The sequence below is a fragment of the Clarias gariepinus genome, chromosome 8 (genome assembly GCF_024256425.1).
Source record: "Clarias gariepinus isolate MV-2021 ecotype Netherlands chromosome 8, CGAR_prim_01v2, whole genome shotgun sequence".
Taxonomy (NCBI): Eukaryota; Metazoa; Chordata; class Actinopteri; order Siluriformes; family Clariidae; genus Clarias; species Clarias gariepinus.
This window is the reverse complement of record NC_071107.1, coordinates 14,114,755-14,127,037: the sequence shown is the minus strand read 5'-3', so window position 1 is coordinate 14,127,037 and position 12,283 is coordinate 14,114,755. Positions and strand designations below refer to the sequence as shown.

The following is a 12,283-nucleotide window of genomic DNA, read 5'->3' as shown; positions in this document are numbered from 1 at the left end:
ATAACATGTTTTATGGGTGTGAAATGAAGTTCAAATTATTTGAATAATTTGTTTGTGTTTCTTTGGGTGTAATGACATGGCTTAATTCTCCAAAACAATGTAAATGCATAAAAGATATGGTAAATAAAGCTATTTGTCTAAGCTATTTGTAAAGTCATTATGATGACATGGGTAAAGTAGTAAACTGTAGTGTGAGGAAAGGGTATCATACAACTCTTACTTCTAAACATGTTTTATGTGCATGACATAAAGTTCAAATTGTTTATAAATTGTTTTTTTTTTTCCTCACGTGTAACATTGAATTATAATGTGACACAAAAATTATTAAATCGTGACGAGGTGTAAAAGCTGTAAGAAACCACATATTTAAATATTAGACATCAAAGTGCAATAATGTGCAGCGATAAACAGCATATTAACACGAAATATATCCATATAAATGGGTTCAATAAATAAAGGTCATGTTGGACGCCTAGTCATATATTAGTTATTGATATATATTAGAATTTGTTATCAATATTTCCTTAATAAAAGTTTGTTAACCCTATTTATTTGTCAACAGTTTGCAGCTGTTTTTAGTATGGTTTGAATAAAAACTCACTGTTAAGTGGGATTTATGTGCTGCGACTTCTCCTTCATTTTTCGCATTCCACAAAGCTAATGTCCTCTGGGGGGCAGCATGTATGGGAAGTTCAGCCTCTTTTGGAGGAATGGCTGAAAGCCGCCACACATGGATCCAATATTGGATCCAATGTAGATACAGTAGATGCAGACGACATGGAGCCATCCTTAGTTCAGCAGAGGAAGTTAGTGGTGTACGTGTCTGCCACTGTTTCTCATTTGCAGTCTCTGAGCTTCTGGGAAAAGTTCAAACAGTTGTTTTCACACACAGCTATGTGCTGCTAGCCCAAGCGATTTGTTTGAGATGTTGACGTTATTGACTGATGGCTGAGCATATTGAATGGTCTGACTTGATGAAATGCACTATTAACAGAAATATCTCAGATGCCGCACATCTGTTTGTAAATTTTAAATGAAACTTTTCAGTATGCTTATGTTCTATGTTAAACCACACGCGCGCACACACATTTACTTATGCAAATGAGGGATCAAATTTTTTAAATGCTGCACATTTTCATAGCATAACTGTAAAACTTTTAAAGATCGCTTTTACAGTGTGCAAAAGAATTAGTTTGCAATTTGCAAAACATGCAGAACAACTAATGCTGAATGTCAAATAATCTCTAAACATTAAACTAAGGACCTGGCAGTATCCTAGTAAGCTATCACCATTTACACAGTATTGCTTATTTTAAAAACATGTTCAGCTGGATACTACTCAACTTGTAAAAAAAGACAAACCCACACACATTCGTCAGGCTGAAAATAAAGGTTTCAGTCTTGACAACCGAACAATTAAACAGAATCTTTCTTAAGACAAGAAAGCACATACTGGGTAATATCTTTTACTGCCATTTAGCTGTTAATGTAGGCTTTGTATATTTAGCTAGGTCAACTCTACACAAACGGTGGTTTCACAGATTTAAAGCAATGTGTCAAGATTGTCATCTAAATTAATTGGTGAGGTGCCAAGCAGGAGCAGAAACAGTGATTGGGCGATATGCATGATTCTAAAGACAGGCCTGCAATTTTTCCAAGGGTTTGATCTATGAAGGAATGTAGACATAGGTAGCATACTTGTCTGTTTCCAATGCCACAGACTGCTCTGTGACCAACTAAAACAAATAAGGTCAGGCTGCAATGGTGGGGTGGGAAAATAAACAAATCAAGCACTCTCTTTTTTTTTTACTGTGCTCATTTTGCATGATTCAGTGGAAATTAAAAATGTTCTCCCATAAATTTAGTGCCAACCACGCTTAAAATCAGGCCTGCGTTGACTGTGAAACACAAGAGCCTATAAGTTTTGAGTACTTCACTGTTCTCCAGGTCTTTTAAATTTCAAGAGTGTCTCACAACAGCATGGATGGCTCATGAAACTATGTAGTTAATTTTTAATATAGACATAAAACCACAGTTTTATACAGTTTACAGCTACACAAATGTAAAAAAAAAAAAAAATCAATATTGTTTGAAAACCCAAGGTTCACAGTTTAGTCTAACAAAAATAATGGCGGTTTGCAGACCAGCATGAAACATCAGCAGTTTATTTTGCACAAGCAGTGAGGGATCTGCTTTCTAATAAACACTGTGTAGCATTATAATGTACTACAGTATATATTATGACTATGAGCTGGTCAAGTTTGTTTGCCATGTAGCCCTGCAGCATCAGTGTCCTCAGGCAAGCGTTCACACAAAGCTCGTCTTTCGCTGTGAGCCATGAAGTCTGAGTACGATGTACCTCTGGAACATTCCTGGAGAGGCTCAAAAGAGAACATACACAGTAGGAGATTGGAACTAGTCCAGGGAAAACACAGTCAAGTTTGCATTTTATGAGTAAATCTGATCAAATCAAACTAACCCCCACCTGCTATGAAAAAAGAAAGGATATAGGCCATGGGCTAATCAAAATATTTAATTATGGTTAAAAGTCAATAGTGTATGTGAGTGCTAACATTTGTGTTGATATTTTTGATTTCCCAGTAAGAATGATATGACAGTAAGATGCCGGCAAACTCTAAACCCGATATTTGTTCATTAAATTGGATCTAATAATCTGGCCATACTGGTAGATAAAGTGTAGTTAGTTAAAAGAAAAGGCTATAATATAACAATTAAAATTTAATTTTAGTAATTTTTACCATACTATCCAGGCCTATTAGAGAGATATGTAGTTGTGTTCAATTACTTTGATTATTAGAATTCACATTTTTACCTCCTTTAAAAAAAAAAAGGTTTTTCATTTAATAAAAATTTCTTTCTTTTTTTGGAAACACTGTTAGAGAATAATTTGGTGTTATTAAATAGTATCCATTTATTTGATATTGGCCATTTGCAGAAGTCATTTTTACAAAATTAAATCATTATAGTAAAAAAGTGACCTGGACCTTCCACACTGGGAACCATACAATAATACCAAAAGGTTTTCACATAAGAAAATTATAATAATCTGCTGTAATAAAGAATAAAATGCTAAAGCTGTAGCAAAATACACCAAACATGTCGCAGACAAAGTAGACATAATTTCATGGCATTAAATATATATTAAATGAAATAGTTGATGGACATTAGATTACAGACAAACATTAAAACGTTCAATGAAGAAATTTCCTGGGTTCCTTATTCACCCAGTTTTCTTAATTAGAGATATATGTAATCTATTTCCCACATGCAATTAATATATAATTTTGCCTAAATTTTCTCCACTCTTGCACTGTACAAAACACCCTAAGTAAACCCCCTCTATGGATGGTCTTTAGCAGCAGGCAAACAGGATAGTAGAGGGGCCGATCATGCATGAGGTCTGTATTACTGGCACCAATAAATACTTTGCAGCACTTTATTTAGTTCCATGCCTTGGGCCATTTGTTCCCACAGTCCGTCACTCAGCAACTGCATGGCTGATGGCGAGGAGAGTTACGCCACGGCTATCGTAATTAAAAGCAGGTCGGGTGTGGGTACACTTTGTGCAGGGCGTCTAAAGATCTGTACCTCACCCAGCGAAAAGCCGCGATGTCTAAGACAACCAGAGATCAACCTGGGCAGAGCCTGTTTCTTCTCTTACCTTTGAATAAGAAGACAAAGGTCAAGTATAGAGAGAAATACCAGGATTGTATTGCTGTAACAAATACCTGAGCTTAAATGAGATAGTTACTTTTTTACAGTTCAAACAGAGACCTACAGTAAATAAATGTGTAATTATTACTTATGTTTTAATATAATAAATACAATGATTGTTTACATGAGGGTACAAAAAAAAAGTCTTAACTGTTACAAAAGCATCAAGTACCATAGAAAATGTATATATCCTCTTTTTTTTTACATTGTGTACTTAAAAAATTCATTTGAACTTTATTTTTAGTTTAAATGATTTGTATATTTAAGTAGCTAATTTAATTCAAAAATGATATTTTAAAATATGGCTGCATGAAGGAACACCTTAGAAAAGAGGATTTTTTTGTTCTATTTTATATATATTATAAATATAGTTATTACATTTCCACTTACAACATACATATATATATATATATATATATATATATATATATATATATATATATATATATATATATATATATATATATATATATAATTTTAATTTAACTGTGTTTATGAAAACCTGTTTTAGGGTTTTTGTGTGTTGAAGAGAACTACCTATAAATGTGCAATCTGTTCCAGCTGATTTTGTTCTAAAATAAACAAATTAAAGAACAGACATAACAAAATAACAAGTTTTGACAACATCATACTATACAATCCCTATATACTAATAGCTGCTGTTAGGTCAAAGTAAACATCAAGGGCATGTGTGGAGCTTTATTAAAACTGCTACATTCAAATTACAATCATTTAATTACAAACACATGTAAGTTGCATGTTAGTAAGAAACCATAAAAAAGTCTCGTATAGAGAGATGCCCAAAAGCCTGTAGTAGCGGAATGGATTTAGTGCCCAGGTGGTTGTGCGAACTGATATAACCCCTCTGAAAATAAAGTTATTAGTTTAATGACTTCTATATATTAGAAGGTATTTGAAAGGGGACATGTCTTATATACCACCATTCAAAATAAAACTTGCAAAGGGGGACAGCATTTGCTATCATTTATGATGTCGATCTTTAATGAGTTCTCTATTATGATCTGTTATCATACTCTTTTATCATGCTTGGTTTTACTGCTTCCCGAGAGTTGTTTCTGAAGTGCAACTCGGTTGGTTAATGCCCTGAAGAGTTCTTCCATTTAGCCCGTAAACAAGGCCTGGCAGGTGAGGGTGAGTCAGAATCAATCCCCTCATGTCTAACCAACATACTGAGTAAATATTGTCCTGTTATTGAGGCTGCTTGGGTTAATGAGGGCAAGTACTTGGCACTGAGATCACAACACACTTGTCTGTCTTCAATCTCTCCCACACAGCTCTGTGGGAGGTGGGTGTGGATTGTGTGAGTCCCTTTAGTGTCTCTAGTTTAGCAAGTCCTACTATTCGAAGACTGACTTTGTCTTACAGGGCACTTCCAAATATTTTAAATATTCTGTTAAATATCTCATTGTAATAATGTGTGTTATATTTCCTAATTACTGATAATATAGAAATATAGAGAAAATACCTGAACATACCTTACATTGAATGTATGCTAATTGGCAGGTAATAATGGCATTGTCTGAATGCAGCATAATATTTCCTTTACTATTGCTTTATACAGAAGAATCTGTACAGTAAATAGAGTTATTTTAGACACGTATGCCACTTTATAATCCAAATTTTCTAGAAGTATACCTTCATCATAAACATGGTCATAGTAAATTCTTGTGATAGGAAATGAACTTATTTGAATGAATTTGTAGTCATTCATAGTATCATGTTACAGATACCAACATCAAGACCTTAATGTCTTTACATTGTTTCTTACATTGTTACAGTTTCCTGCTCATGTTAAATGACCAACTGCTTCCAGAATCATACACACAGTCATAAATTATATAAGTTATGTAAATAGAAGATCACACAAGGTTTTTTTCCACCTTATATTTTCCATTTAATATTTCAGGGTTTTTCGTTTGTTTGATTTGCTTTTTTTTGTTTTGCGATTTATGTTCTGCTCATACATATAAGTAACTGTATTAAGTGTGTGTTTTGTATAGTAAACTGCTGTATAAACGAAGAAGATAATTTAATAATACTACTCCGTACTTTGAAGGACCAAAGTCTATAAATTTCTGCTTAACTAATGACCTTTACTCCTTTTATGACAGTTCTGATATGCACCATGATCTTGTGACAATTCATTTCTTTACTCATTTTGCTAATAAGACATCAGGTGCAACAATGTTCAGGTAAGTGTACATAAGTGCAATTAAATTATTTTCATTATTTTTATTGTCATAACAGGTATAACCTATTGTATATAAAGACAAAATAGTTAATAATGTCACCGTTTTCCCCAATATTAAAGGTGCTCTGTTCTGCTCTGCTTGTCCGTGATCCTGTACAGCACCAGAGCAAGCCCATATAAAACATGGGTACGCATCTTTACAGTGTTTTATTTTTTTATTTTGCTTTCATAATTTTCACTTATGTAGTTAGTACTGGGTAAAAAAAAAAAATATATATATATATATATATATATATATATATATATCCTACTGAATGTGACTTTTATACACTAAGTAGTGCATTGTTAAGCTCTTATTACATGGATTTCTTTTTTTTTTTGCACAACCACTAGTAAGATATATCAAGGGAGTCTCATGGCAGCCTCAGCCTGAGCTTTAAAAATAATTAGGATGTTCTGTATGCAGCCACAGAATGCAAAGTTACAGCCATTTTTTAAAGACCTACAACTTAGTAATTGATTACATCTGTGTCTATAAACCAGTAGGCGTGCAACTATGGTTATATTAGTTGAACAATCATTTTTGTAGTTGAACAACAGATTTTTCTTTTTTCACTGCATTATTGAATAAACTATATTCGGAATATATTTAAATTTAAGGCAAAAAAATGACTTTGGTTTTAGTGAAATGGTCTGGCTTTGATAAATCATTTTGCCACTCTGGTTTAATTGATCACTAAAATCCATAAATCTGTGCACTTAGGATAAGACAAACCTCCAAATGCTATTAATTAGTGGTATGATCTGCTTTTTATACAGGGAGATGAAAAACATAAAGCAGCTCAAGATACAAGGTTGTGTGTTTTTCCTCTTCTTATCACCCTAAAATCATTTAATAAATATAAAATACTGTAAATTATACTTGTTATATGTTGATTAAGCGCTATATCATCAGTCTAAAATAATTTTATCACAACAGGTCTCATGATTTTAATGAGAAAATCATACTGGGACTTAAAGAAGTTGAACCTGTCGAGCAGCAGGATTTGGAAGAGATCAACATTGATCCTCACATGGCCATATGGAAAGCCATGAAACAGTTTCGCCAGCAGAAATACAATAAGCCTGAAGAAGACAAAGACAAGTTTTACCACCCATCTAAGGTTCAGCACCTACCTGGAAGCGAGCAGGTTGGAGCTTTCCATGAAACTCAATCTTACATTCAGGGCCAGCTCTATCAAGAAGCTGAGAAGGACCTGGATGATGTTCACCATAACATACAGGGACTAGTGAACTATGCGGACCTCAGTGAGAAAGTGCCTGACAAGACTGAAGTGGTGGGACTACATAAAGCAAGTGTGTATATGACCCCAGAGGAAGACAAAGATGGCCTATATCATGGAGTTTTAACAGACCAAGTATTTCACGTTCCAGTCATTCGAGGAGATCTTTCCAAGAAAGTTTATACAGAACCTGAAGAGGACAAAGATCAGATCTTTCACAGCTAAACAAGAATAATGCCGATAAAATGGTAAAGTAATGCTCAGAAAGCGTTAAACTGCATAAAGGTTTTACATTTATAATAATTTAATAGAAATAAATTAGATGCAGGTCTTATTCTAATCAATGAATATAGCAGTAAATGATCTGTTATTGATCAGAAGATTGTGAGTTTCATTCTCAGGACTGCCAGAACCTTACGTAAAGCATAGAAACCTGAACCTGGATTGTATGAGGTCTCAATTCTGCATTGCACTGGATAGAAGTGACAACCAAATTAATAAATAAAAACTAATTATAAGCAGACATACCTTGTCATGTGGTTTTTTTAATTCATAAAATATAGAATATAAACATTAACTGTATGCATTTTTAGCTTTTCATTCAGCAGAAGCAAGATTTTAACCACTTAAGTAGTAGAATAAAAAAAAAAAAACTATGAAAAGCAAAAGATTAACCACCCAAACAATGCTGTCTCTTAGTTTCTGAAACTAAGTTCATCCAGCTGAAACCTGTGGAACCACGTTTCTACAATCTTCTATCAATGTCTGAAAAGCAATGCTTAAGTCATAACATTTATTCTACCTTATAGGCCTGTGTCTGCAGATTTCCTGTAGTGTAATGAACATATTGCAGGAATAAGTAAATTACAACACCTAGGCACTTCTCCAATTCCAACTTGTTGTCCAAAAGTTGTTTTTTTTTAAAGGTCAATAGGTAACTTGTGTAATCACAAGAATATTTCAGCATTCTTCAGCATAGCTCCTCAGGACGAATGACTCCTTTCTTGATAATGATGTTGCCATACAAAGCAGTCTCCCTGTTAGAGAGATAAGAAAGATTTATAATACCAAGGTAGAATTACACTGTAGATTTATGTCAGCTGAAAATTATACTGTACCCTGTTGCTACAACAGCAAAAGCTTTCTTAGAACGCTCATAGAAAGCAGACCTTTCAAGTTTCTCAACATTCCCCTACAAAAACAAATAAATATGAAATAAAATTAAAAATTGTGAATAAACAATGTAATCTGTATGAATCATAAGCTACCCTACCCATGATATGTCCCTCAACACTTTTTTATTCTATTTTATTATTTTATATATATAATATCATCCATTTAGGACACCGATAGAAGAAATTCATATGCTCATTCACACCATGCGACAATGTAAAGTACACAATCTATGTACTATACATTTTTTGAGGTGAAAAGAAGGCAATGCTACCCTTTGTGCCACCTCACCAGTATTATTATAGTGTCTAAATTAACACATTCTACTTCACAACTAATAAATAGCAAAATGTGTAAACAAATTTAATTTTTCTGCAAGTGAGATATGACTGTTAATTTTTGACACATAATCCTGTCCTTGACAGGAAATATCACAGCAACCTACACCTGATCCTGCTTGTATAAGAAGTCCAGTGTAGCAGCTCCACACTGGCACCACCATACCCCGCTGCCTGTCAACTTCCACTAGATCCATTACAGCTGCCTGAAATGACAGAAGTTACTCAGTGAGGGCTGTAATGACAAACCTTCTTTAGATCCTCCTTTAGCTTTAAGGAACATTTACAACATTAGCATGACCGTTTGATAAATATGAAGTAATGTATAATGTGAGTAATGAGATACAAATAATACAACGGCAATATAACAATATTTTGTCTCAACTAAAAATAATTAAACCATAAAACTGCAATACTCACCGGACATTCGACATAGGAGTCAAGAGGAAAGAGCTTCAATATTGCTTCCAATAGCTCTGGAATACGCACGCCTATTATATAAAAATAATAATAATAAAAATGAACAAAAAAAAAACAGTACTTGTATGGTTTCTAGTCACTTACTGTAAATATGATGCTTTTTATTGTCTAAAACATAAAGTAATACCTACTATCAGCTCGTACCTCCATGGGACCACATTTACAAATAGAGGAGACAGGAAAATTTGCATCTGCAAGAACTACAGGGAAAAAATTAACTGAAACAGTAATCTATATACTTTAGCATTGAGAAAAGCTGAATAAGGAGTGTTCCCTGCATAGTAATGCCTTAGATTGAACAGTAAAAAACAAATAATGTAGGTACATCTACTTTAAATCTACTTTCAATTGTCAGTTTAGGCATGCAAGTTGCTAACTTTTTCTATCTCTGTACTCCATTTAACAGTGAAAAGGGACCACCAGTGACTAAAGACCACTGCTATTAAAACAGTGGATCAATTAATTTCATTATAACAGTCACACTGCAGTTGCATGTGGATATTTCAGTGGTACGGATATATCAGGTGCACCACTGTTGGGGAACATTCAAATATCTTAAAAACTCATAGACTAAGGGTAATTAACACAAACTAGGCATAGAAAACATAATGATGTATATCTAATTCTTGTTTGAAGACCAGAGAGTTTAGACAACATATGCTGAATGATTAAATAATGATCTAATTATAAATAAAGCAAACTTCTACAGAACAACAGTTTCTGAAATATTTAAACTATCTGGCACCAACAACCACACTGCAGCTAAAGGCACAGAGATCACACATTTTCCCCCTTATTCTAATGCTTGATAAAAAGATTAATTAAATCTCTTGTCCTGCAGTTGCACCACAATGCACACACTCACTCACTCACACACACACACAACTAAGATTTAATTTGACTGTCTTTAGCTTTTGATCCAGAACAATTCTTTAAAAATTTAAGTTCTGAATTTTTTTTTTATTGTCACATAATTTTGCTGACTTGCTGATATTTTCCATGCACTTCCTTCTTTGCTTGATGCACCCATAACTCTGGACTAACGTTAATCTAAATCACATGACATAGCTCCATTGCCCCAATGTCCGATCTTTATGCTCCCTAACAAATTCAAGCATTTTTTTGACCTCACTAACAAGGAGTTTTCTTATGGCCACACAGCTGTTTAGTCTCAATCCCATGGGTTCTTATCACATTGTGCGCATATGAAAATGCTCTTACTTTTACTATTAAACACAGCTATCTTTTTTACTGTTGATTTTTTACCATGCAACTTTAGCAAGTGTTAGTGATTTCCATTCACGATTTTGTTCCAACCACATTTGCTCCACCAAGTTGACAGTGCAGCACTATCCAAATTTTGACAATGTCTTGTAACTTCAAATCTCCTCAGTTGTTTTCTTGCTTGACGCAGTCCTAAATTTGACCCTTATGTAATGGTGACTTTTGTATATGCACACACACACACACACATACAGTGCACAGAAGTTTGGACACAAGTTTGGATTTACTTTCTGGCCAAATGTTTGGACTTTACTGCTTTTTTAATTTTATAAAATTTTATGTGCTAGAAGCAGGGAAGTGTAAAGAGACCATGACTAGCAGCAGACTGTGCTAGGGCATTTCCAAAATGCAAGTTCTTGACATCGAGGGTGCATTAATTAAGGTGAACCACTGATTAGGACATAGGCTCTAGTCGAGCTGGCTATGATAGAATGGTGTCAAAAGACAGAGTGCATCACATCTTGCGGCCCCCCTGACTGCTCAGACTGCCCATGCTGATCCCTCACTGCAAAAATTTTTCATGATGGTAATGACTAGGCCTCTAAATTCAATCTGATTATGTATATGTGAGATAAGTTGGACAAATAACTTTGATCTGTGGAGTCCCACTTTCAGGACTTTGAGGATTTGCTGCCAAAATCTTGGTGCCAGATACCACAGCACACAGAGGTCTTGTGGAGTCCATGCCTTGATGAGTCAGAGCTGTTCTAGTGGCTTAAATGGGTCCTACAGGATTTCTATCACGTTGGTTTAGTGTTATGGCTGACTGTACAGTTTTGGTTTCACCGTGTGCCACCGGGTGGATCTGGCCCACTCTGTGCTGAGTGGCAGTAGAACATTGCGTGTGTGTGTTTTGGGTTGCTGGGTGGGGCCTGTGTGAAATGGGTGAGCATTGGGTGCCCATGATCCTGTTACTAATATACTGGTATATAACTGGTAATCAGTGCTAATGTCATGGCTGATCGGTGTATATAAAGAGGGGTTGCAGTTTGTCTAGCAAACATATCTAGCTTTTTTTGTTCCAAGTGATAAAGTATAATGACAATGGAAGAATTGTGACAATATGAAAGTGTGGAATAACAACATTCTTTTAGGTGCATAAATAATTTGTGATTGGAAAGATTGACCACAATACCAATTAGCATTGACGGCTGGCCAAACTTTCGAGCGTTCCGAAATAATAAATAACTTCGACGTTAACTCACGGAAATGTGCAGGTTTTATATGAATTATTCTAGCAAACGCGACGAACATGCATTTAAATGTAGCAACTGAAAGAAATCACTGGACTTTGGAGCGTACATTAGCCGGAACACACCGAGGCCGCATTTATATACACCAAGTACCTAACTGTTGTAATTACATGGTGCTTACCCAGTTCGTCTCCGTGCCCCATTTTGGCCAGGGCATACAGCAGTTCAGGTGTAAGTAATAATGGTATTCCTTTCAGCATTACCATTTTCAGAGCAGGTAACAGACTTGGAACAAAGTGAAAGAGATGTCACGTGATCACACAGTGTCACCCAATTGGCCAGAGAACGTGCGCATGTAGAGTGCTGTTGTCCATGTGACTTCTTCCATCAAATAGACAAAAAAAAAAGTGTAGAAAATTAGTGATTTGTGGGGTAGACTGTATTTTGTATTATTATTTTTTTGGCATGTTACCAAACTTATTAGCTATTTAACAAGGTCACCATGCGTTGAACTTGATCTAAAGTCCGACACATCGAAGACGAATATTATACTGTATATTTTCTTGTTTTTAATAGTGTGTTTTA

At 34.7% G+C, this 12,283-nt stretch overlaps 2 protein-coding genes across 2 annotated transcripts; one reads left to right on the top strand and one right to left on the bottom strand.

Annotated features, from left to right (window-relative positions):
- Window positions 1-5,896: 5,896 nt before the first annotated feature.
- si:ch211-217g15.3 (uncharacterized protein LOC368914 homolog) lies at window positions 5,897-7,753 on the top strand. Its single transcript, XM_053501321.1, has 4 exons — window positions 5,897-5,948; window positions 6,068-6,134; window positions 6,767-6,801; window positions 6,927-7,753. The coding sequence occupies exons 1-4, from the start codon at window positions 5,941-5,943 to the stop codon at window positions 7,453-7,455; spliced, it is 639 nt and encodes a 212-aa protein (XP_053357296.1). The 5' UTR covers window positions 5,897-5,940; the 3' UTR covers window positions 7,456-7,753.
- A 59-nt stretch (window positions 7,754-7,812) lies between these two features.
- Window positions 7,813-12,046, bottom strand: fuom (fucose mutarotase). The gene is made up of 6 exons (XM_053501322.1): window positions 11,880-12,046; window positions 9,353-9,421; window positions 9,162-9,232; window positions 8,849-8,947; window positions 8,349-8,422; window positions 7,813-8,267 (listed from the first exon to the last, which is right to left on the bottom strand). The coding sequence occupies exons 1-6, from the start codon at window positions 11,962-11,964 to the stop codon at window positions 8,201-8,203; spliced, it is 465 nt and encodes a 154-aa protein (XP_053357297.1). The 5' UTR covers window positions 11,965-12,046; the 3' UTR covers window positions 7,813-8,200.
- Between the last annotated feature and the right edge of the window lie 237 nt (window positions 12,047-12,283).